We start from the raw sequence: 26,228 nt of genomic DNA, 5'->3' as shown, positions 1-26,228 counted from the left end.
CACACACACACACACACACACACACACACACACACCGCTTTTCCCGTCCTGCAGCTAAACCTCAGAGCCATACGTGCTGGAACAAATACCGAAGAATCATCTGTGTACCTTTTGGCCCCTCGCAGCCGCCTCACTTGTTTAATGTCTGCAGACATTTTTCTCTTTTTTCCAACAATATTCCTAATTGCACGGAGCGCCGTTTGATGTTTACATGCACATTGATCCCTTTAGAGTGGGAGATGAAGGTCAGACCTTTGTTAGAAAAGAACGTATGATACAAGATAACCCAAAGCATGTGTCACAATGGGGAGAAAGTGGAGGTGCAAAGTCATGGCGTGTTTGTTTCTCGCGTAGGGAGGCAACAAATCTCTCCTACTGGCTGCCAGTGGGCTTTCCATTGAGCCAATGTGTGTTAACGAAACCGCTAGAAACAGTTACTACCTGATGCATTTGCGTGCAAACGTCGAATCTCAATAACCGCTTTAAAGCTAAAAAAAAAAAAAGGGGGTCTGCAAGCCCACAAGCCTTCAAGCACAATTGAATTATTTGGGAACACTTGATCCGTCCTGTGCGCGCAGCTACGATCCAAGCGATTCTCTGGGTTTATATTAGACCTTCAAGCCAAATTTTACGCACGAACTGCGCGATTTGGCGTCTTAAATATGGTTAAATTGTCAGAATCTAACTCTGAATTAAAATTCGGTTGATTTGTTTCTCTCTCTCTCTCTCTCTCTCTCTCTCTCAAAAAAAAAGTTTTTATGCGCAACTGTGAAAACATGGAAACGTGCAACAGGATTGGGATGTATTACAATAATCCACCGCGTTCAAAATGATGAGCGTGTTTCACATTTCAGACCGGATACCACCAACGTCATCCATATTTATATATGTATTGAACTCACTATTACTAATTCCAATGAGAAATTAAATGTGCAACCGATGTATAATATTACATGCAACCATTTCTGTTTTTTTTTTTGTGCAGATGGGATATCCCTGATTATCCCCCAACAGGAGCCATATTTATTTATTTATTTATTTATTATTTTTTTCTGGCCATCACTCTTCAGTGGGTGAAGGATCTGATCTAGAATCTTGATTCTGCGTAAAACCCACCCCATCTGTCTCAATAACAAACACATACATGTTGGCTGTGCCCATCTTTTAGAGGTGGTGGTGGTGGGGGGGCGCAGGGGAGCAGGAACGGGGAGGCGGCGAGAGATGAAACTGTCATGTCAAACGTCTCCCCCCCTCTCACCAATGGCAGACAGCGCAGCGCGATCCCGAACGCGGATTGGAGAGGCGGGCCAATCAGCGGGCGCAGACGCTCCGGGAAGCCCGGCCTCCCTGATTTCAACAGATTGAAATGTAAGCCTGTCTCCGGCGCCTTCGGGAAACAGAAAGAGAATTTTGTCCCCTCTTCTTCATTTTGTCGCACAAGAAGTGGGTTGTATTTATTTATTTTATTTTATTTTTTTTTGCACTCGAGTGCGGGACACGCTGGACGCGCAGCAGGATCCACGGAGGCGGCACAGAGCGGACACCGTGTACTTCCTTTGCGGCTTCAACACGATGGGTGAGTTCAACTGTCCTTTTCTCTCCCGTCTTAACCGGGAGGATGCAGCGATCGGTTTGTAATGGGAAGGTGAGAAAATGCAGCGAGATTTTTTTTTCTTTTTCTTTTTTTGTTGTTTTAGGCGGAAGACCGTTAGTTACGCACGGGATTTTCGGGGGGCGTCCGCGTGGCGTTTGGACCGTGTTAATACCAACAAACATCTCTGATAACTCGTACTGATTAGCTTCCAAATCAAAGCGAAAATTTTTCTGAGAAGAAAGCATAAAATGTTCCTTTGTGGGCTTTTTAAAAACAGCCATAAAAAGTTTATAAGCAGAGTAAAAAGCTTCCATCTGCTTCATTAGTTCACCCAGAAATCAGATTGTGTCAAATCGCTTCCATCATGTCAGATGTGTGAGACCTGTGTGTGTGTGTGTTTCTGTGTGAGAGAGAGAGGGTGTGTGTATGCGTGTGTATGTGTGTGTTTTGGCCATTAGCGTCATGTCTCACAGCCCTCTCTCCTCTGCCTGTTTTCGACACTAGAACCTGCCTTCGGTGAGGTGAACCAGCTCGGCGGTGTCTTCGTGAACGGCCGGCCTCTCCCGAACGCCATCCGCCTCCGCATCGTGGAGCTGGCCCAGCTCGGGATCCGACCGTGCGACATCAGCCGCCAGCTGCGCGTCTCCCACGGCTGCGTGAGCAAGATCCTGGCCCGCTACAACGAGACCGGCTCCATCCTGCCGGGGGCCATCGGGGGCAGCAAGCCGCGGGTCACCACGCCCACCGTCGTCAAGCACATACGGACTTACAAGCAACGGGACCCGGGGATTTTCGCCTGGGAGATCCGGGACAGGCTGCTAGCGGACGGCGTGTGCGACAAGTTCAACCTGCCCTCCGTGAGCTCCATCAGCCGGATCCTGCGGAACAAGATCGGGAATCTGGCGCAGCAGAGTCAGTACGAGTCCGGCAAGCAGGCGCCTCACCCGCCGCCTCAGCCATCGTTACCTTACAACCACTTGTACTCCTACCCGGCGTCTAAAGTGCCCAATCCCCCCGGCATGCCCACCCTTCCCGGACACATGGCCATGCACAGGATATGGCCCTCCTCGCATTCTGTCACAGATATTCTGGGGATTCGATCTATCACAGAGCAACAAAGTAAGCAAGGCTGCGCACAGGCCCGTTACTGTTACTCACTACAGCACATTTGAACCAGCTTTAGGGGGTAGTGTGTGTGTGTGTGTGTGCGTGTCTGAGTGTGTGAGTGTGTATAGTTTCCAAAGTAGTAATTGATAAATAATAATAATAATAATAATAATAATAATAATAATAATAATAAATAATGATAATATACCGTCAGTTTGCTGATCTAGAGTTGGCATGAGGTTCTAGGTGACAGAATTTGTTCGGTGTTCTTTGGCGCAGAGCCGCGTTTCCCAGCACAGCCAGGGCCTCGTGTTTGTAGTCCAGTCTGTGTGACACATGCAGGTAAAGGCCCAGATGACTTTGCCTACCCTCCCACCCCCCTCACCACCACCACCACCCCTACACCCCTCCACTCCACAACCCCCTTCAACACGACCGCAGATGTTTTGGAAACAGTGAAACAGGATCCGGCATAAATCAGTGTTAATGGTGGGCTCGGGCTCAGCAGCTTGTTTACCAGGGGCAGGAGGGGAAGTGCTGTCAGGGTTCCGGGCTCCTCTCCACTTCCACCGCCGTCATATTAACAGCGTATATCTGTAACTTAAGCGGCCCAAACGAGACAAACGCGAGGCAGATATCTGCGAGAACTCACAGGGGGAGGATTGTGTTTTTGAAAGGCCTCCTTTCTAAACAATTTATGCATTTCCAAAATCACTTGCAGATGTCTTGTGGCTGCGGGTTTTTAAGGTTTTCGCGCTGATCTCGCCATTTACGCAACTTAAAAAAAAAAAAAAGTGGATCGAGACCTTGTGAAAGGTGGGGGTCAAAAGAGACGCGTAGGTTGATTTGTTTTTTTATTTCCACGGGCACGGATTGTAAAGTGCGCGCCGGCGTATGACCTGTAAGCACCAAATGCAAAACTGCTCATATTGATTTATAGGGAGGCAGACTTTTTATTTTAGCTTCTAAAGCGTGAATTTTGTTTAAATGTTTTATGGGGTTGCTGCCTCTCACAGCGGTAAACACTGGGAGGATTGTCCTTTACGCACGAAAGGGAGGAAGTAAATTTCAGTCACCCCACAAAGATTGGGTGGACTGACTCACCGTAGAGTCCAGCTATACAGCCTGCATCATCATCTGAGCTTTATAAATATATATATTTAAAAAAAAAAATCCCCAAACACTCGAGGCTGAACGCATGAACTTTGAACGTAGAAAAAAAGGAGAAAAAAACAAACAGAAAAAGGAGCTTCCATTTTATTTGTTTTTCTTAAAACGCTCTCAAATAATCTAGATGGATTCATGAAGGAGCAGAATTTTAAATCTGTGAGTATTAATTTGCAAAACACACAAAATTAGTTTCAGATTGAATCTTATTTTATTTGTGCGCAAATAAAAGCGTGTAGATTTATGGTAGCATTGCTGCGTAGAAATGGCAAATGGTCACGCTTCAGTGCAAAAAAGGAAAAGAAAAAAAGTCACAGGGTTATCGTCTACTGCAACTTGGCTAACCTTCGGCTTTAGAGTGCGAGAGTGTAGCAGCGACCTGGGCCGCTCTTTTTTCTCCCCTTTCTCCCCAGAGTTCCCTTCGAAAAGCCCTTCCTGACTTCCCTGTTCTTCTGTGTCTCTTTTACTTCTTCCCCCAGTTAGTGACAGTCCATCCTTTTCCAGCGCCAAACTAGAAGAATGGAGCGCTATAAACAGGAGTAATTTCCCACCAGCCAGTTCGTCTCTAGTCAATGGCGTGGATAAGGCGCATTTAGAACCCCACGAAGCAAAATCCACACAGGTAAAAATGTGGACATTAATTTTTTTGTATTATTATTATTATTTTTAAAAAGCAGTCACTTTTTGTAACTCAGATTTTTTTTTACCCCCATCTATTTATAGCAGACTTGATTTAATTTTTCAAAAATAATTATATGGCTTGAAGTCCCCTTCCTCTCCCCCCTTTCAAAAACCACCAACATGCATTGCAGGTTTGCACATTAATGGTGCGCTTCAGTATTATTATTACCATTTTCATTTTACAAGCACCATTTTCCGTTGGTCCTGCTGCTTGGTCATTTATTTTGGGGATTATTTATTTAGCAACTGACAACTCAAAGAGGTTTCATAAAATAATATTATGGGCTTAAATTAAACTGTGACGCATTTCCACTCATAAAAAAAAAACTCCTGAAAAATCATTAGTCAGATTTTTTTGGTTTTCTGGTAAATTATTCGAGCACAGAGTAATTGATTTAATGTGAGCGACTTAAAGCAGCCGTGAATGTTTAAGCTATTAACCCCTTAACTGTCACCTCCCCAAAAACACTTACATGCAAGTCAATAGGTGCACGAGGACGCCGACGTCCTCGTGACAATTATGAGGTGGACAACATTTTTTTTAAAGAAATAATAAAAATATATATTAGATTTGCAACAGTGGCGCCCATAGGGTTTAACACATGTTTCCAGAAACATTCTTTATATTTTAATTTCATGTTTTTGTTTAAAGTGATTTAAACAAAAAAATATATAAATATATTCACTTTGGGTTGAATAAATTCCGCTGTCACAGTAATTTCAAGAGAACAGAGAAATCAATACTCCATTTCAACTTCACACGCAACAGCGCGTTTATAATTTAACTCTGACTTATGAAAGGCGAAAAATAGGCCTCAAGATATTATAGTAAAGACTTATTTTGGACACAAGGCAAAAGCAAATCACATATTTTTTTTAAAGTAAGCTGTTTATTTTTTTTTTACATCTTTAGCATAAATTTCAATAAAAATAATTTTAAAAATGTAGAATTTAATTTGCCTTTATAAGCTTTGGACGAAAACGCGGATCATAATTTTGCGTAAATTGCGAAAAGGTTGGTTTTGGTGACGGCGCATTGGCGTGTGCGCACGAATGTTTTTCCTCTTTACTTGACAAGTAAGAGTAAAAAAATAAAAAAATAAAAAATAAAAGTCTCGAGAGATGTCCACGAGGCGTGATTGATCGTCTCACTTCATCAGTTGGGGGAAATTTCAGGCTCAATGTGCAATAAATCTATCTGGGGATGTCGCTCTGAGCGCGCTCCCAAAACATAATTTGGTAGACAGATATCACACACACACACACACACACACACAAAAAAAAGTTAAGTAGGAAATTAAATTCAAGCATTAAGAAGAATACGTTTAAACAGATGGGAAAAAGAAAGCAGAAATTCTTCCAGCTAGTGGAGAGTCATGCAAACGTGTATGACTCTCATACATGTTTTCAAAATCACAAACATCCCCATAACATGCAGGCCTGATTTTTTTTTCTTTTTTCCATTTCCCTGGCTTTGGCAGCCAAGAGTAAACCCGTTTAAAGGACTATTCCACCGTTTATTTTTAGCTCGAGCATTAGCAGGCTAGATCAACCTAAAAACGCAGAGGAGGCCAGCAGGTCGTGCGTCTGCAGGGCCAGACGCTGCGGTTGCTAACAGGTAGCCTGGAGGCTCCGCTCCGATAACAGGGAGGGACAGAGGTATCCATGGAAACATGGGCAGCATCACCGAGCTGTGTTGGAGTTGAAGTCACGCCGGGAAGTGCGATCGGAGTGGATGCTGCTCAGCTGCCTTGAAAGGGAAGCAGGCCTCATGCTTTCCGCCATGCCCCCCCCCCTCCAAAAAAAAAAAAAAAAAAAAACGTTGAGAAACGCTGAAGCCACAACACTGATTTAAATTATAAACAGTGGGATTAATGGAAGGCGTTTAAATCTTAATGAGCATAAGGATAAACAGAAATCTGGCATTACAGCCACGAAATAAAAGCTCGAGCCAATACATTAAGTACATTTAAAAATGATTTCATTTTATTCAAGTTCATTTTGATCTGCTTTTAATCTCATGTGTCTTTGCAGCCAATTATGTCAACGTAATTAATAAAAAAGTAAAAAAGGCAATTCAATTATTACTACATCACGTGAGCCAAAAATACAGCAGTTGATCTACTTTAAAAATATGCAGAAAAGGAAGGAGGGAAAAAGAAAAAAAAAAAGTAGACAGCCAACAAAATGATGCAATCAGGATGGACCGTGTTCTGTGTGTGTGTGTGTGTGTGTGCAGCTGCTGTGTTGTACTTTACCTTTGAGAAAATTGCATAAGACGTACACTTGGCACCGTTCCGCAGACGGGATTTTGTGGCCTGCTATGAGCTAAGAAAGCGACAAAAAAAAAAAAAAAATCTTGCTCCATCTTCAAGGCTTATAATGATAAAAAAAATATGTCGTAAAGTAGTCAGTAGGCCTGTGTGACGTTCTCATGTCGTGACAAAGTTGAGAAAAACCCCCCACCAAAGTCACACAAAAGGCATTTTTAAAAAGCATAGCGTAATTTCAATTGCTTTTATTTAAAACAGAAAAGCAGCTGTTCTTACTGCTGTGAACGTAGCATGTTGATTACTAAAGTTTTCATGATTTAAGGTAAAAAAATTAAAAATATCTATTGCAATTTTGGCACACAGAGTAAAAATATAGAATAAACATACTTTAAATTTAACTTTCCACCATACTGCTAATTAAAGAGCGATAAATATGAAATGTGGCCAACAGCTGGTTAATTAGTCTGGTTATCTGCTCAGGTAGCCACTCTGAAGTCTGCTGCTTCACAGGCACCACGCTCTTAGCTTACTAATATATGTATATATTTTTTTAAATCTTGAAAATGTAATTTATTAATTGTGGATTAGGGCTCTCATTTAATTTTCATGCCACTACCGTTTTCCATTGTTCTTTTCTTTTTTTAAGCAGTCTACTCTCCTGTAAATATGGCAAAAGAATGCTAGCATTCTTTCAGCCGACTGACCGGCAGTATTCAGCAACAGATTTGGGATTGGGGGCGCAGGAGGGGCACTATGTCACTTTTTGATATCTGTACACGTGGAGAAATTTAAGGTCACTTCAGCATTCTGTCTGGCATTAAAAAGGATTTCGAAAAGTATGATGGAAAATTTGAGCAGTTTTCAAAACGACCTTTTCGGGACCTCCACGTTCCTCCGACACCTTTAGCGTAACGGATAAAAGATATATTTTGAATAATGCATACATATTATTATTATTATTATTTTTTAAATCATTTCAGACAGGCATGTAAGTGCAGGGGGAAAAAAATCCCAGTTGTAAAAACTAATAACATATTTGTGCTTGCACTAGCTAGACCACCCATGAGAAGAAATTCTGTCTCCATGATCAAAATGTGAAATCCTCCAGTTGAATCCTGTTCCTGTGCCAGAGCAGCAGAGCCCGTTCCTGCGCCGTAGCCCTCCCTTTCCTCATTTTCTATCATATTTCCTCTTCTCCTGCCTCCTTCTCCCCCTCCACAAATCTATCATGACATCTGTTTTGTGGCGTCCCCCAACAAGCCTGTACTCCATCGGCTGGTGTGGTATGTGGACGCTGACAGAGAAACGTCCATTTTCAGCGCAAAGAAAAAAGACAACAACAGTGCAGCCACCCATGTATGGTTGTTATGTTCCTTTAATGTGTGGCAGGAGCGTGAGCGCGCATAATTGATCATTCATACTTTCATCAAAATCTGGACAGTGGGATTTTTATGTGGTGGCTGTGAAGTTAGGGATTTAGGTCTGCTGTTTATAATTCAACCGATATTACTTTCACTTATTGCTGCAGCTTGTTTCTAAAGCCACAGTGTATGTGTGTGTGTGTGTGGGATATATATATATATATATATATATATATATATATATATATATATATATATATATATATATATATATATAGCTTTCTCAAACTCTCTCAAATCTTAAAGTCACCAAAATTCAAAATTCATAAAAGTGTTGCCACCAAATGACATCCGTTTCATTTATTCTAAGAAAGCGACTCACAAACGGGACTCAGTTGAGGACAACAACCACAAAAAACCCCAACTGGATTAAATTTGACCTTTTTGATCCACGCTGCAGATTTAATCTGGACTTTTCCCTTCTCGTTTCCAGACGCCGAGTGGATTGCCCACAGCGAACAGCTATGTCACAGCGCCCAGCATCCCTCCCTACCACCCTCCCACCCAAGTGTCACCCTACATGGGGTACAGCGCCACCACGTCGGCCTATGTGACCGGACCCACATGGCAGCCGGCCAGTGGCAGTGCTCTATCTCCCCACAGCTGTGACCTCGCCGGCCCTCTGGCCTTCAAGAACATAGCGGCGAGCCGCGACGCCATCCACCCGGTCGCCGCGTCGGTGCTTTGAGCGTTCCCTCCGAGGACTAGAGAGACGGACAGAGTCTGGGGGGGGTGAACAGTGGCGGCGGCGGGGGTGGTGGTGTGAGGGTGAGTGGACGGGACATCACAACGGACTTCGAGTCTTGTCGTTTCGCTCTTGCAGTCGCCCTTCTATGAAGGACTGAGAACCGCCACCGAGTGCGGGACGCTCTCCCTCGACCTTCGCCCCCCATTCCCCCGTGCCGCACTCCAAACTCAACACGGCGAGACCGAAGGCCGAAAGGAGTGAAACGGTCGACACAACAAACTCGTTGTCTAAAAGGACTCGCAGAGCAGGTGTTCTGAAGGGACAAGTGCGTGACCACCACTCTCCACCCATCAACACTATTCCTCTCAGACTCTTTACTGCACACTCTCTGGGCAAAAACGGGGTAATGTACGACTTCAGAAATATACAATCAACCTAAAGAAAAACACTTTGCATGAGTGTTTCAGGGTGCTTGTAAATTACCATTGCTTTTTTTTTTTTTTTTTTTAAAGTTTGTATGCTTTATTTTTGTTGGTTGTTGTAATTGTTTATGATTTTATAAATGGAGCATTGCTTTTTCCCCACTTCACTAAAAGTGTAGCCAAAGAAAGAGCTCCACACAGAAGTCTTATTTATTTAGGTTAAGGTACGTTGAATGAAGTGCAATTAGCGTTGCAGAATGCGTGGGAGTCTCCATGCACATTAGGACAGAATTGGAATTATGTTGCAGAGCATTAACAATTGACAAATGTTGCACAGTGAAATTGAATGTATCTTATTAAATTGTTTGGCTGTTTACCGATTTTTTTTTTTCTCCCCGGGGCATTCCTGCTTCTTTTGGGGGGTTGGGGGTATTAACACGGAAGACGTACGGTACGGTACACACCCCATCGCGGGGAAAAAGGGAAAAGAAAAATGTTTTTCAGCGTCTCATTTTATTCCATCTCAGCTAAATTCGGGGTATTCTGGCACTCTGGTCTGATTTACATGATTAGGAAGCTGCTTTTCATAAACAAAAACCAAACGAAAACAGTGAGCCGGCCATCAAAGTCTGCGTTTTTGATTTCCATGCGTCATGCCTCATTGGGCAGTCCATCAGGTAGAATTTGAGTGCGGAGAGTTCATCGCAACATACGGCAACGTCGGCCTGTAGAGCAGCACAGGCAGGAGTGTCTTCTGACCTCATCGCATCTATTTATGCTCTCTATCTCGGTTGAAAGTAATAATAAATCTGCACTGTACCTGATGTGCAGAAAGTGTACAAAATTGTGGTTACATCAGGGCAATGCTATATATTTTCATTTATTTATTTTTTATTACTCCTACAACTATTGGAAGTACAGCTAAAATACCAAAATAATTCAGATGTAAAGCTATTTTCATTCAGCCAAAACGTTTGTGACTGATAGCTTGCGTCTTTTCACTTTTTCTATCAGATTCAAGTTTGGACAATAGCTGCGCGACTCGCAAACGTCCATATAACTTCCAGTCAATGTTAATCAAATTAGAAAAAAAATATATATTCCAAGCTTAAATCTGCCAGGGGTATGAATAATATTGGGCCAAACTATATATTTTACATTAACAGTAAATTACACTTCTTTTAGTGGCAGTTCGCAAAAAACTGACCCTAAAAAATCTTCATAGTCGTTTGTAAATTACAATGTCATGTTGTCCATTTAAACCTCCATTTGTATTCTTGACAGAATAAGTTTCAGCTTATTTTGTGATTTAGAAGGTTTGTACAGGGTTTTGCGTTGCGTGGAAGGAACGGCGAACTGAAACGCCGCCGCACGGGGCCAATCGACGGGGCACGAGGCAGATGAGGGGTCAGGCCGGGGCCCGTTTCTGCGGGACCGGCTCGCCGTGTTTGTCAAGAAAAGTTCATATATGACAAGTTTGCAGAAAGACAAAGAAACAAAACAAAAAAAGAAACGCTTTCTACAGATTTCGAAAGGGGGGAAAAGTGTGGAGTAATAAATTATTCGTCTGCGCGTCTAGCAAGCCCCGTCTAGCCCTGCAGTGGAAACCGGGGATTTAAACAAACTGCGCTGCGGTGTGGAGGCGCAGATTGATCTCTTGATAAAGCGGCTCACCTGCTCCCTTTTTGTTCCTCCCATGTTGCTGCTGAGGGAACTCGAGAAGGTGTTTCGCTTTTTCTTTTTCTCTTTTTTTTGTCTATCCATCCCGTGTCGCAGCGTAAACAGTGCCTCCGCGTTACAGTGTCAACAGTCCGCCCCATGCAGGAGCTGATTTGACTTGGAAAGCACCTCTCCCCGCATCCAGTGGTCACGGACCGTTGCTCACGGTCGCAGTGTTTGACCGTACATGAACCACATCGCGTTGGGGGTAGGGGGTTGGTGGGGGCGACGTGCAGACTGCAGAGGCTGGCCATCGCCACCATCCTTTAACCGAAGACCAACTATCGCCAACAGCTAATGATTCTTTTGCTAGTAGAAGAGGGTTGGATGCCGTTTTAAAGTCAACTTTTTCTTCCAAGAACAAAAAAATAATAAATAAAAAAAAAGAAGAAAGAAATGGCCTTCTTTGACTTAAAACATTAGAATTCAAGCTCATCTGAAGGCTGCGTGACGAATATATATATATATATTAAAAAAAAAAAGCTGCTCTAAAAGCCCTCGCTGCTCGGCTTTATGGTCCACAAGATGCAGTTTTGAAAATAGGGGCCGACACGTGTTTATAATTAATTATGTTGAGTCTGACTTCAGTGTCATATGGTTATCTTTACTTCTTCACATGCAATCAGAAACAAGACAGCCTTCGGTTTTTGCAGGGTAACATAGAGCAGAGAATGTTGACACTGGCTGAACACGGTGCTCTGTGCGTGCTTCTGCTCAGTGAGCACTTTTCAAAGAAGCTGACGACAGCCAGAGTGTTTTCCTAATGTCCTAAAACAACAACGTCGAGCAGACAGGTGAGCAAAACCTCTCAAACTTGGGATTTTTGAGAAGGGGGGGAGAGAAAAGAAATCAGCAGAGACGAACCCAGCATGTCTTTGTGCATGCACGCACCCTCACTGTGGTAGATTTTAATGCACATTAATCACCGACTGTGTTTGCATTGGAAAACACAGGCAGAGCCGAGCGCAGATTGCAGGTTCGTCAAAGTGGAACTGCCGAGGTGAAACGCTTCATACGGAGGCCGCATATTTTGCTGATTTATGGTGATCAAGATGTGCGGGGAATTCAGCTGAAGGTGGCTTTGTTGCCTAGCTACCGGCAATTTTGGGCGTGCATGTTGCAAGCTGTCAGGCCCGAAACAAACATTCACGCTGAGCACTTCATTACGAAAAACGGACAGGTTGGGAGCTTACGATTTCATCAGTCTGCGAGCCACGGTTGTTCATCCATCACCACAGGTCCCCGGGCAAAACAAAAGAAAAAAAAAAAAAAGGCAGCAGCCGTTTGAGTTTGGCGCAGAGGAAAACTCCCACATTAAGGGGGGCGGCTGTCAAATGCCAACGTGGCTCGGTCAGTCGGAGCTACCAGATAAGGTCACGATAAGAGTCTTCGAGGGCAGCAGCCGACGCCCTGCGGCTCTCGGACAGGTGTGTTTGTGAGATTGCATATTTGTGGAACAGAGATGCGGGCCGAGGGAGGGAACGTGAACAAAGGACCCAAGGCCTCATTAGGATTTTTCTAAAGCGTGTTGTTTAAGCTTGCACTGGAAGCTACGCTCAAGACACGGAAGAGACTGACACTCAGCTGGCGGGCGCAACTTGTTCGGCTGACAGTTAGTCAAACAACAAAAGGCTAGGATGGCGGGGAGACGAGAAGCGAGTGATGGCGTGGTAAACGGGGGGGAAAGCCGATACGCTTATATCAGCGCCGAGGTGAAACACGAGCAGGGAAAACGGATGTGCGACAGCACAAGTCGGCCATTAGGGCACGGAGAAGAATGCATCCCGACCGCAGCTTGCACCAGCGCATAAGGAGCACAATGTTTCAGCCTTTCAAACAAAACTCCATATTTTATGCGTAGTTAAAAAAAAAAAAAAAAAAAGGTAAATTTCATATCATGGAAAGGTTGAAAATAGTAATTTCAAAAACTAACTTTAATGCATTCTGTTGGGATTTCATGTTATTGTCATCAGCGCAAAGTAGCGCATGACTGAAGTGAAAGGAAAAGATTTTCTAATTTAAAAAAATAAAGAAAAATCTGAGAGCAGCGGTCAGCCGAGTTTGCATTTAACCCCCATTTAATTAGACAGCCTTAAAGAAAATAAGAGTCAAATAGTAGGCCTGTGTGTAATTTAACTTCAACATGAAGCCTGCTCCGCGAAGGCCTCAGGATCAACGTAGTTTAAATCCAGGTTAGGATAAAAAAAAAAAAAAGAAATGCAGGTTTTTTCTGGTGTGGTTTTTTTGTTTCTTTCTGGGTTTCTTCTTGTAATATTTGATTTGAATCTCTACAGAGAAATGACACTAAAAGTGCCAGCGATGCGCTTTTAAAATCTGTTTGTTGGAAATTACGTGATATTTTTAAAAAAATATCCATCATTTTCCATCTCGCAGAAAAGATATTTTTTTGCTACATTTTTTGTTAATCTTTTAGATCGGAAAAGAAATTTGATAAAATGTCGGTTCTTAAAAAATACATTTTCGAGAGTAGATATATTCATAAAAAAATTACAAGTTGTCTTTTTTCCCTCCCAAATAGTTTTGCGACATTTGCAGCTCTAAGCAAGTTTTGTTCGAATGGCCTGAGAGAGGAAACGACACTTTGGGCTGTGAAGGTTGCAGAGACCTGATAGGAGAGAATGCTAAGAGAAACACGGTAACTATGGAGGAGCTGCACAAGTCCACAGCTCAGGTGGGAAATCAGCTGAGCGCCGCTCCAGGCTGAAGTTTATGGAAAGATAAAAAGAAGAAAGGCTTTTTTGGAAGAGGGACACAAGAGTGACCTCTTTTTGGATTGACAAAATGCATGAAGCTCTAGGTGGAAAGAGTTATGTCAAAGCTAACGCTGCGCGTCACCATAGCAACCCCATAGCAACAGTGAAAAACAGCAGTGGCAGCAGCATGCTCGGTGCTTCCTGTTGTACCGAGAGGGAAACTGATTGGAGACGATAAGAATATGGATGACACTAAAGAAGAAGTGTCATCACTTCTTCTAACCCTAAAAAGAAGAAGAACCAAAGAGGAGGAGAACCTTCCCGTCTTTGCTGTGTGCGTTTGTGTCAATCCAAATCTGAGCCACATGTTGGTTTACAAAGTTGGTTACATTTTAATTCATTCACTTAGAGAAGTTTAAATGAAGTTTTTAGTGCTTTGGATAATTAAAAAAAAATTGAAAGCCTTAAAAATGTTAGTTTTAAAATGTATTAAGAATTAAAATATTGGAATCATCTATGAACGGCTTCATCTCGACAAAAGAGGGGATAACAGGAGAGCTGTTGTAAAGTGAAGGTAACTATTTATTTAGTTCATTTTTGTAAAAAAAAAGAAAAAAAAACAAAAAAAAAGCAAACTGACCCATTTTAAACAAGTTGGGGACAAACAGAGCGGCAAAGAAAAAGCTAATATTTCGTCTAATAACTTTAGAGCTCCATTTACAAAGGTCACTTTATAAAGTCGGCACAGTTTTGTCTATGCTAGGAGCGTTTGGTAAAAAAAAAAAAAAATCTAAATACTATTTGGTGCAATTGGTTCACACAGCTTTCATTCCTGAGTGATCAAGATGCATCGTCCAAATATGGGAACACTATTTTGGTATTTTTATAAATCTTAGAAAAAACAAACAAACACAAAAACCCCCAAAACAAATCCAAAGGCTTCGTGGTGAGTCACCAATTCAGTCAATGAGGAATAAATTTGGAACAGAAATTACAGGCTTTCATTTCTCTTCTGTGGTTTTCTCGTTACCAGTGTTTCTGCAACCACAACGACACATATTCGTAGACCAGCAGCATCACCGCTCCACCTGCAGCAAAACACGACGGAGAAGCGCAGTCTCATTTACACGGGACACGAGAGCTTTTATTGTCATATTTAAATGAGGATTAAGGAGATTTGCAGCCTCCATTAGATCCAGAAAACATACGACTTCGTCTTTAAATACATGTATACTGATGGCTGAAAGCAAACATGCAGCGCCTCGCAAAAACATGCACAACCCTTAAACTTCTTCACATTTTATTGTGTTACAAAAAAACCCTGAAATTTTTTCTGATTTTATGTAGCAGACAAGTACAAAGTTGTGCACTTTTATGAAATGGTTTGTTGGAGAATACTGCCGATCAATCAGCATCATGAGGACAAAGGGACTCAGCAGATGAGCCCGGGGGTAAAGCGAGTTACAGTAAGTCGAGCTCTCAAAATCAGGTTCTACAAAGTGTTGACTCAGGAAACTGGAAACAAATCATCTCCACACTTTTTGGATTTTTATTTGTAGAAACTTTCTACTTCCCAACTGTGCTTTCCCCCCCCAATATGGATAAAAATCTGGATAAAAATCCAGAGCTGACACACAAAAGTTTGTGGTCGCAATATCTTGAAATGTGAAAAAGTTCATTGGGTTTGAAACAAAAGGCAAGGTATTGTGATACAAGTACCAGAAATTATTTTATAAAAAGCCTTGCTTAGTTATGCAATTTATAATTCCTAATTATGTACCAAGAAAAGATGAACATGCTGGTCATGGCTTCACATCTTTGGAAATGTACAATGAAATCACAGAATAATAAGTGTTTCAAATGTTAAACATTACTGATTTAGGTTTACGTACCAACATTTTAATATACATTATAAAACTAAAACATTGAGCATAAAGTTTCAAACTTTTTTTATTTTTACCTGGTCCAAGTCTCATGACCTTGGGAACCAAGCCTTTGTATAGAGCCAAGAAGCTGCAGAAAAACAAATGGAAAAATGAGTTAGAAATACAGACACACACAAGCAAAGTAATCAAACAACCAAACACACAAAAAAAGGAAAATCAGCCTCAGTTTAAATAAGTCTCCTTTGGAACTGACAGGAAACGTTTCCTTGGGTTAATTTGCTGATTTCAATCATCAGTGCAGCAGAAATATTCAGCAAATAAACGATAAAGCGTTTATTCTGGCTCAACTCTCGATAAAAGCAGGATCGCCTTTGCTGACTGCGACTTCAAGGTGACGAACAAGTAAAAATCGATCGCTCCTTTGGTGATAACCTGAGACGGAACGTTCTGCAACGCACACATCCCCGCTCCTGCTGATGTCGATTGATCTCGCCTCGCTTTCCGTCTGTCTGCTACCTGGCACGTCTGTCACCCCATCAGGGACTAACAGGCTAGCGCGGGCGAATACCTGTCCCTTAATGCGTTCAAGGTGATCAGCGGCTGCCTGCCTCTGCCTCGTGCTCCCTGTCCCGCTCCCTGCCCCCGCCAATGATGGCGTTAATAAGGCTCGACCCACTTCCTCCCTGGCCCTCTGTCTGATTAGATTGACCCGTGGAGAGCCGCGCGGCTCGTTAGGGCCTGCTTAACGATGTCTCCCATAGGGACCACTAATTAGCTGAGACTGTGTTGTGTTAAGGGAAGGGGACTGGATGTGGCGGCGGGGGCACGGTTTGTGCACGCCCGCGACAAGGCTTCAGTGCCGCTCGGGCCGCTACCCCCACCCCAACTACAAACTAACAACATCCACTAACGACAAACATCTCTTTGGGGTCTTGTCTCAGGGAGCGGCATGGGGGCAAAACAGAAAGCCCCGGGCAACTGCCAACATAACATACATCTTTCCTTGAAACCTCCGTTTGGAGCTGTCAAGTCTCTGGGGCTTGAGAGTACGTCCACAGTTACCCTAGAAGTGATAAACGTCTGCAGTCACTGATCAAATTTATGATTGGCATCATGCTGAGTGCAGCATAGAATTTGACGTTCGTGTTTTACGGCTTTGCATTAAGGGGGTTTTCGCACCTGATGGTCCGGTAGACTCAGTTTGATTACAATTTCAGCTGGCTTGGTTAGTTTTCAAACCGCACTGTGCAAAACGAACCGAGCTCTTTGTAAAACCTGTGTAGCCCCCTTGCCAGTGGTGGCGACGCACCAAGAACCCCTGAAGGCAACAACATGAAAACCTCAAAAGACGATGAGCGCAATTTCATTCTTCACGAAACGTGAACAAAAATGCAGCGGCGTCAGATGTTAGCGGTTGTAGCAATTGTCTTTATTCTTTAGGAAAACGACTACGAGCCATTTCTCCTGCCGGCGCTAGACTCACATGTTTGTTTTTGTTGTTTTTACCCAAAGTGGCATGTGCTTTAATCCACTTCCTCTGTTGAAGTGAACCACGCCAAGGTTCGCTACAACAGAACCAAGACCGAGGTTTTTAGGATGACCGAAGTTTGCTTGTAGACCAAAATGTGTGACTGTACCATAAAGGGACATTTCAGAACTTCTGAAATATGTCAAAAGATTGTAAGCAGTTAATTTCCTACCTGAAGTGCATAACTCTCTTACTGACTTCATTTTGCATCCCTGGTGACATTGCTGCAAGATTTAAATTGGCTGCAACTACTGGTAAGGCACCAAAAGTTGAAGTAATTCATAGCAAGATTCATTTCTCACTGAAAATGTTCACAGTTTAGCTAAATTTCTTCCTTTTCACGCGTTTCAATAAAGCAAAACAATCCTGCAGACATATCCCTGCAAAGTTCTGGTACTTGTGCTGTTTGATGTTACTTGTTGCTTCAAGCGCAGCGCGCTAAACATGCACCTAAACTGAAACAGGATTCTTGCTACAATTATCAGTCAGGTATCTAACATTTACTAATGGATAAAGATTCAAGAAAAAAGTGACAGAAGAATCCAAATTTGAAGTGAGAACTGTAATGCTTGTACTTTTCAAATATCAATAAAAACCCCTGGGGGGGATTCAAGTTGTTTGGCTGTGAGTTATCAGTTGATAAAAACGCTTTGAAGATGTCAGATATTACGTTTTCGCCAAGTCTACTTTGAGATGCATGAAGTTTTGCCCAATTTCCTTCAACAAAACGCAACCCATCTTATTTCTAATACAAATCAAGAACTTTGTGGGCATTTTGTAGCAGCTCAGACAATACTGGTGCAGTTAGCTAACTATGCTAGCTGCATAAACAGATGTCGTTTCTTTAGGTCATTCTTCAACCTTTGAAAGATCAATGTGTATTTATAATCAGGTTATCTACAGATGTTTCACACACACAATTCATTCAAAAACCACATGGATTAGGAATAAGGTTGCATCCAGATTAGGAGATTCTGGAGGATGAAGCTAAAGACTCAGCGAACAAGAGCAGAGCTACCATGAATGATCTTGAAACTTGTTAGAAATATTCATGTAATTTATGTAATGCTATTTTCTTTAAACCTTCATTTCATTTGCATTTGTATTGGGAAGTAATTTGCCCTGAAGCTGATAATTATTTAGGCAGGAAATAGTGGTTGGAGTACCATCAATTACTTTTTCTGTGTGAAACGCACCAAGTTTCACACAGGTATAAAAATAATAATAATAATAAAAAAATCCTTCACCTAAAGTAGTAAAATACACAGCTTTCCTTTGATATCAGACAGTTATTTTGTCAAGACCACAGAGGAAAAGTGGTTACATTTTGCAGTTGTTACATCTCAAACATTCGAGTTTGAAGGTGGAGTTAAAGATGAGGCTATGATATGATTGTTTCCAATCACCTATGAAGTAGTTATATATATATATATATACAAATAACGATAAATTTTAAAACACTGCGTCTTCCCCTGAACGAATACCTTTATTTTGTGACTTTGGGTTTCTGAGACCTTTCTAAAGACCGACTCAGATAATGTTGGTTTAAAGGTTCATAAATCCTGTTTGCATTCACTGCTCTAACACTGGAAACCAGACTTTTTTTTTTTTTTTTTTTAACACATAAAGAGTCTGGGGGTTTGGTCTCAGCCCCTTTTGAACAAGCAGGGCCAATTTATTCTAAACTCTGACGCCAAGAGAGTTAAGATATAAACTGCTATTTAACCTTTTAACCCTTTAACAGAAGCTCAAACGGGACTATTCCTTCAAGGCACATGTGTCCAGTCCTGGAGGGCCTGCAACTTTTAGATGCGTCATTCACAGAACTCTGTAGATCCTGATTGTGTGTGAGGACATAACTGAGTTCTTTGACTCAAACCTGTTGGAACTGGGACACAATAAAAAGTTGCAGGACGGACGTTTGGAGCCCCGTTATTTTTCGGCATTGCTTTTACCCCTCTTCGCGGTACACCAGCGCCATGGTCTGGAAGCAGGTGCGGTACTTGATGGCTCCCGGTTCCGGCTGGGGCCCTTGAATGCGGCTCTTTGCTACGTCGAAGGGAATATTCACACATGACGAGATGGTCCCAGACGTGAGGCCAATCGCAAACTTCCTCAGGAACTCTAACGTGGGGTCCTGTTTGGAAGATGAGGTTGAAGCTTATTGGCTTGACAAGCATAATCTTCATTGTAAACGTTTTGAGAACAAAAAAAAAAGAAACACACACACACACACACACACACAAAGAAGTGACACCAAGTTAACACACACAGTAATTTGACACTGCATTTTTATGCGAGAGCGAAAGTGAAACGGAGACGACGGGATCGGAGCGCATGATTTCAAACCTGGCATGAAAGCCCAGATCATTTTATGGTGGTGGAAGGAGGGGCTCCGAGGGGCAAATTTGCGCTTCCTGACTGTGGTGCAGCGCTGTGATTGGCTGAGCAGAACCACATGTTCTTTGAGGAGCCAAGACGGAGGATTTATAAACAGGGTTCACGCAGGCAGACTAGGGAGGCATATGGGGACAATTTGGGTAATTGGCCTGTGACTCGGCACAGGGGTATTACTGTACCAAAGAAGCCCAGACTCGGAGAGCTCTGACAGCTAATTGGCCAGGATATTTTTACAAATGACAGCAGCTTCTCCGGTCCAGGGCTTTCTCAAGCGGCTGGACACCCCGAGAGCTGTGGTAAATCAACATCTAATCCCACTTCTTCTGTTTTTTTTAAGTGGGATGCGGGTTAAGGGGGTGGTGGGGGGAGGAATATAGCCACGGCCTAAGTACACCCATCAAGCCACTTCCTAACAGCCTTAAGCAAACATCTCCTCACACATCCCCTGGTGAATGATGGCAGTGTGCTATCTGCCTCCTATGTGCTATTCAAATGTCCGCACAACAGAAGCCCGGCTCGGTAATCTAAATTTGACTATTGACATGATTGACTTGAAAGCTCATTGCTCATGTTGCTGACAAGCTTTGAGCAATGAAACTTTAGCTCAGTCTCCAAAACACACACAAGACACATTTACAGTGCTCTGTGAAGTTCACATTTTGTGAAAACTGTAATGTATTTTATTAAAACGGATTTTTGACTGGCCAGTAGAAATTAGCGCATGATTACAAGGTCGAATAAAACTAAATGCAGGGTTTTAAATAAAAATAAAATCAGAACTGTGCAGCGTGAATACGTATCAAACTCCATTACCTCTAAATAAAGATAAGTGAAACCAATTGCACTGAGAAATCAGTTGTTTGATAAAAGAATCCAACTTTGAGTCACTTAATCTCATATGGATTATTGGCATAAATAAAGTCCAAGTTGAAAGGAGAAAGAGCAAACATGTGGAAGCTGGCAAGAAGAGACAAACAATTACGTTTTTTACCTTCTTGCAAAATTCTGTTTTGCATAAAAATCATTAGAAAAATAATTTATGCAAACCACCCTCAATGCATCATGGTGTTGGCAGCATCATGCGCTATGAATGCTGATCCTCTGTTGAGACAGGTAAGCCGTCTCTGTCCATCAAATGAGGAGACGGATGGAGGACAACCAGGACGCGCAAAAGAAGGTTCACAACACGACGCTAAACGTACAGCCAGAGCTACAACTGAACGGTTTAGCTTGAAGCATATTCCACGTTGTGTTCACAGATGAAGCGACAGAGCACACGAGTAACTTTACAAAGAGAAAAGGGGATACATTTCAGTCTCTAGATGTACAAAGTTGGTATCAACATAGTCCTAAAGACCTGGAACTGCACTTTCCTTTATTTTAAGAGTATACTCTATAGGTCTATAAAACACACTTAAGTTGTAACAAACGATCTGACAAAATCACAAGAAGTTTTAAACAGCATAAACTTTAAGCAGTGACTTTTACAAGTCATTGTATATTTTAAAAGCGTGTGTCGTTAGCCTCTCGCAAACAAAATTCCTGCACCGCACACATACATGGATGAAGCCTACAAGCAACGGCCATAACCCAAGAAGAAAGTTATTTAAGTCGTCTAGCCACATAATCATTATTCACAGAAGATGACCACTTCAATGTACATTATGCAGCTTTGGAAAAAAAATGTGAAAAATACAACAGAGTCGGGCCTCCCACTGTAACCTCCTCTCGAAAATAGTACGGTTGTCTGCTTCCAATTAGTTCATTGGACTTCTAATCTAATGCTCTGGATTGTACATGTGGAAGTGGCGTATGGTAACGTTTCCATTAAACAAAATTAACTTTTGTTTGGGCCATCAGGCGCTGCCGGATGTGTAATCCGAAACTTTGAGGATGTTATGAGGAGCAAACAGACGAGGTATTAGTGGGGCTGATCTTGGAAGCTTCCCTCTGATTTCTGCTTCCTCCGTGCCGTGCAAGCTAATCATACTGTTAAACACTTGTTATTCTCCTGCAGCAATGTGGCGAGGACATGTGAGGATCACAGAGGCTGAGGTTAGCCAAAAGTAGGCAGAGTCAGGAAAGGTTAGGCAGAGCTGAGGCACAGCAGCAGGAATGTGCCGCAGACAAAATTCCACACAGTGCAGATTTTTGCCTCGCATATTACCGGGTTGGCCGGGATCGCGTCCTTGACATTGAAGTAGAAGCCAAAGTAGATCATGTTGAAAACTCCGTGGCGTCCCAGTGTTGACGTTAACCCTTTATTCAGACCTCTCAATCCAAAGCCGTCTGAGTTGATGATACGTCGTGCTTGGGCGAAAGCGGAGGGTTGCTGTCGAGAGACAGAGTTGAAAAGGATCTTGGTCACAAGAAAAAACGTGAACATTTAAGCAACGTTTTAAAAGTTAGAATAGCATTTTCTTTCACTCAACCTCTTTGAAGGAGTCCCTGTTGGCCTGGAGACTGACTTTCACCACTTCGAATGGGTTGACGATGAAGGCCTCGGTCAAGCCTGAGCCGAGGCCGGCTACAGACAGCGCCTGGAGGGGAGATGGACAAGATTTAACCACGAGAGTGAAAGGATAACATCTGGGCAGAGATGGAGCAGAGAAACCGTTAAAGACGAGTCCCAAAAGCTCAGCCGTGAAGCAGTGTTTCTAGAATTTTTTTTTTTCCTTTTTGTTTTTTTCCAAAATGCAAATGTGTCTCTGTCATGGTTAGACAAACTGTTCCCGAAGACACGCAAGACACCTGAGGGTGTTAGCTGACAATATGCTAGATGTTATCTACAAGGGGAAACGAAGGCGAGTGGAAAGAGGAAGCAAGACTGTTGCAGTTTCACGTAATTTGTCCTGAAGAAGACGACTACTGCAGGTCTCATTACTTCATATACCTGCCTCGCAATTAAAAATGGAACTTGCACCACCAGATGTATTACACCGAGCTTTGTATTTCGGCGTGTTTTTGTGTCTGTGTGTGCAAATGTGCATGAATGCATGCTCGGCGAGAGGCGTAATGGGAACATGTCGAGAACGTGTCTGAAGCTCATTACTCTTCCTGCGTCTTTGTCCCGCTGTCAGAACCGCAGGACCCATCCTCTCAGACATGCCTCGCGATGTTTACACAGCCAAGCGGCCATGTTTTAATTCCTTATTTGTATTATTACTGTGTGTGTCCTCATTAATCAGAGTGAAGGCATTCAGCTGTGCCACGCTGAATAGGGTTGGGAGAAAGAGAGACGACGCGCTAATCTGTAATTAAATTGCGTTAATGATCTGATGTGAATTAGTGCGCCTGATGCACACGGGCCTCTGGGGAATTTGAGGTTTGCAGCTCTTGCAGGAAGAAGATGGTAAGGGAGGAGGTGGAGCAGAAGTGGAACAAGAGCTTGATGGATGAAGTAGGTAAACATTTCTCCACCATTGGCTGTAAAGCCAGGAGAGGATGTTCTCTGTGTGGAGGTGGTTTTGATACGGACTTGCAGGTAAACCATCCATCATGACTGACAATTGACCCCCTGCCCCCCCCCACTAAATTTTTGGGCATGTGACAACCACATCCCGGGAACTCAAATCTGTCCGTTTCCAAATCTGGGACTAAATACGCCTGCAAGATGATTGCTTAAAGATTGTAAAACTATTTGTGGAGTCACTGGACGTGGTGTAATCTGCTTCTAAACGAGCAGCCGTGCAGGTCAGCTTACGACAGATTTTAGTCAAATCGCAAGCGTATCAGGTACAGGTAGGTGGAAACAGCACAAAAACAGATTCCACAGTGCACGCCAAATTTGAATGTTTCAAAATAGATATTTAAAATTACACAAGTTTTGGATCTGGAAATGCCAACAAGGAAAACAATCCATCACTGATGCTTCCATGAGGAGGATGATAAATGGACCTTTTGCGTGACAGGCCTTTTCTGCATCATCCTAAGTATTTATACTGGAGTCTGTTTCCCTAAAATGTTTTTATAAGTCATTTTCATGTCAAGTCAATGACACAGTTGGGTTTAAATGTCAGTCCATGGTCTTTCTGCGTGGAGTTTGGATGTTCTCCCTGTGCATGCGTGGGTTCTCTCCAGGTACCCCCCAGCTTCCTCCCACAGTCCCAAAACATGACCATTGGGTTAATCAGTCCCTCAAAGTCATCCTTAGCTGTGAGTGTGTGCATGGCTGGTTGTTCTGCGAGTCTGTCTACTGGCCTTAGATGGATTGGCGACCTTTCCAGGGTCACATAATGATCGCTGGAGATATGCACCAGCCCCCTGGGTGCAGTCAATGGATGGATGAATTATTTAATGAGAATTACATAACACTACCTCTAACTTCCATTATTAATTTACACATGCCTGGGAATGTGTTGTTTCTGGGTTGTGTTTCGTTTTCAGTTTTACTCATAAGGAGGAGAGCTGTAGATTTTAAATTATTTCAGAGTAGCATTGAGATCAGAAATCTTTATAAGAGGCATCCTGCCGCACACAGACTTTACAAAATATTCACAGCGAAACATAAAAAGTTAACACTGTAGTAAATAAGTTAGTTAAGAGATTAAAACAAAACACTTAGTTAAATTTTTTTTTTTACAGATTTTGATTCCTTCTCAAAATCAGTAAAAAGAGGCATTGTAATGTATTTAATTGAGATTATATACGACAGACCAACACAAATTATTATTTTTTTAAAGTGGGTGGACGACAGCACTCTTCAGATAAACTGACCAGAAATAAAATAAAAGAAGTGTTTGCTATGTTAAGTACATTTAGGACCAAGACACTGAAAAACAGTCTTGAACAGGCGAGCTGGTAAAATGTCCAGAAAGCTTTCATGACGCCAACAGGGTTAGCTGAGCCAGGTAAGGAAACAATCTGAAATAAAAGGCCCAGCTGGAGAGGGAACTGTGCAGACAGATAAATATTGTACTCATCTTTCTAACTTTGTCTATGGAAAAAATAAATAAAGTCTACTTTTAGAAAAAGAAAAAGTTGACTATTATTAAAAGAAGCTGCAAAAGAAATACCTGTAAATGGGTTTTTGTCCACAGGCGTCAGAGTTTTCCACAAGTACGCCTTAAGCAGCGGATGTTATCATTTACCTATGGTGTGGTGGTGTTTGAGACGGGTTATGGTCTGTTCTTAACAGGGCAGATACCCTCTAAAATAAGAGGCAATGCTAAAAAATGATCCATCTGAGACTCTACGTCACTGGAAGGAGCAAAGAAAAGATTAAAATCAGCGGGGAAAAAAGGTCTGCTGTCGAGGAATTTAAACTGCTCTCAGAAGACATGCAATCAATTTTGAAACCTAAAGTAAAAACAAAATCATTTGTGTTCTTCGGAGTGAGGAAGTCCTGATAAATACTGAATACATTTAAGTCTATAATATTGATAAAGTTCTAAGCAAAAAGGTCAGTGTCATCATCCCAACTTTTACAGCTTGAGAGCAGGTGATAAAAAGTCACTAAAATCCATTAGTACGTTCCATTTGGACATTTTAAGCCTCTGCACAATGACAAGTAACACATCAACAGAAGTAAGAAACCTTGACGAGTACTTGGTGCAGTAATATCGCAGAGTTTCAGGTGGAACATATCAAAGTTGGTGAAATGATTATAAAATCCTCATTAGCACGAAAGCCAAACCAACGAGTGATGAGAGATTTATGGTGTCGCTTGCCAACGACCCCACGCTTCCAGAGAGCTTCACCTGGACACCGGCTCTCTGTCCTCTCTTCCGCCCATCGAAGCGTCGCAAAGAATGCCTCCATAGGAACCACTCATCAGTGGAAGTCATGCATACAACATCCCCAATACAAGATGAAAAGACAAAATCTGCAGAAAACCAACGGCAAAGCCAAACAAAGGCGCCATCAAAACAGACACCAAGCATCCACTCACTGGGAAACTGCAAACCTTCCCGTCAGCTCTGACCCAGCCTCACTGTCCCCGCTCAGGAAAACACATCTGCCACTGTCACCACCATGTTTCAAGGGGGGTTTGGAATATTCAGGGTGATGTGCAGTGTTAGTTTTCTGTCAAACATTGTATTTTGCACGTGGGTTAAAGAGTTGGTCTCATCTAAACAGATTGCATTCTTCCACGTTTGCTGCGTCCTTCTGCAAGCAGAACTTCTTACGTCTTTGAGTAATGGCTTTGTTCCAATCTGGGAAAGAAGCGGCATGGAGCACACCACAAATGTTAAGCAGGTCAACAAATTCTTTCCACTGAGCTGTGGGTATTTGCAGCTCCTCCAGAGTCATGCCATTCTGTTTTCCTTTCCAGATGATGGGACAGAAAGTGCTTTCTGAAATGGAATATTGTTCTAAACCAAAGCCTGTTTTAAACCTTGCCACAAATTTACCTCTGATTTGTCTGCTGGGTTCCTTAGTCTTCACGATGCTGTTTGTTCACTAATGTTCTCAAACCTCCAGGATCTACATAAAACAGCTTTATTCGTAGTTAGATTCAATTACACACAGAGGGACTTGGTGTACTAATTATGTGACTTCTGAAGACAAAATGACGCACTTTTTTATTTTATTTAGAGATCCTAAGCAAAAAAAGGGGGCTAAACGCAAATGCGTCACATTTTTGTAAAAACCGAAAAAACCCCAAGAACTTTTCCTTCTACTTAAA

At 42.4% G+C, this 26,228-nt stretch overlaps 2 protein-coding genes across 4 annotated transcripts in view; one reads left to right on the top strand and one right to left on the bottom strand.

Annotated features, from left to right (window-relative positions):
• The first annotated feature begins 1,408 nt into the window (after nt 1-1,408).
• Nucleotides 1,409-9,729, top strand: pax9 (paired box 9). Of its 2 annotated transcripts, XM_008399141.1 has the most exons (4): nt 1,409-1,576; nt 2,099-2,713; nt 4,348-4,490; nt 8,677-9,729. In XM_008399141.1, the coding sequence occupies exons 1-4, from the start codon at nt 1,573-1,575 to the stop codon at nt 8,929-8,931; spliced, it is 1,017 nt and encodes a 338-aa protein (XP_008397363.1). In that variant the 5' UTR covers nt 1,409-1,572; the 3' UTR covers nt 8,932-9,729. The 2 variants fall into 2 exon arrangements, with proteins under 2 accessions (XP_008397363.1, XP_008397364.1); XM_008399142.2 differs by lacking the exon at nt 4,348-4,490 and having other exon boundaries at nt 8,677-8,947.
• A 4,616-nt stretch (nt 9,730-14,345) lies between these two features.
• slc25a21 (solute carrier family 25 member 21) overlaps nt 14,346-26,228 on the bottom strand; it is a 116,760-nt gene continuing 104,877 nt past the window's right edge. For both annotated transcript variants that reach the window (XM_008399143.2, XM_008399144.2), the window contains 5 exons: nt 22,033-22,140; nt 21,768-21,932; nt 19,156-19,337; nt 15,747-15,799; nt 14,346-14,874 (listed from right to left, as the gene is read on the bottom strand). In XM_008399143.2, coding sequence (XP_008397365.1) covers nt 14,813-14,874; nt 15,747-15,799; nt 19,156-19,337; nt 21,768-21,932; nt 22,033-22,140 — 570 coding nt within the window. In that variant the 3' untranslated portion in view covers nt 14,346-14,812. The remainder of the gene's footprint in view (nt 14,875-15,746; nt 15,800-19,155; nt 19,338-21,767; nt 21,933-22,032; nt 22,141-26,228) is intronic.

This window comes from Poecilia reticulata, linkage group LG22 (genome assembly GCF_000633615.1).
Source record: "Poecilia reticulata strain Guanapo linkage group LG22, Guppy_female_1.0+MT, whole genome shotgun sequence".
NCBI classification, from domain to species: Eukaryota; Metazoa; Chordata; class Actinopteri; order Cyprinodontiformes; family Poeciliidae; genus Poecilia; species Poecilia reticulata.
Note: the sequence above shows the minus strand (reverse complement) of the source record. Positions and strands in the feature narration are given on the sequence as shown.

Excerpts from the sequence above, each read along its gene's own strand:
- pax9 (XM_008399141.1), top strand. Across the intron at positions 2,714-4,347 it reads ATCTATCACAGAGCAACAAA|TTAGTGACAGTCCATCCTTT; the intron begins GTAAGCAAGGCT and ends TTCTTCCCCCAG. Across the intron at positions 4,491-8,676 it reads ACGAAGCAAAATCCACACAG|ACGCCGAGTGGATTGCCCAC; the intron begins GTAAAAATGTGG and ends TCTCGTTTCCAG.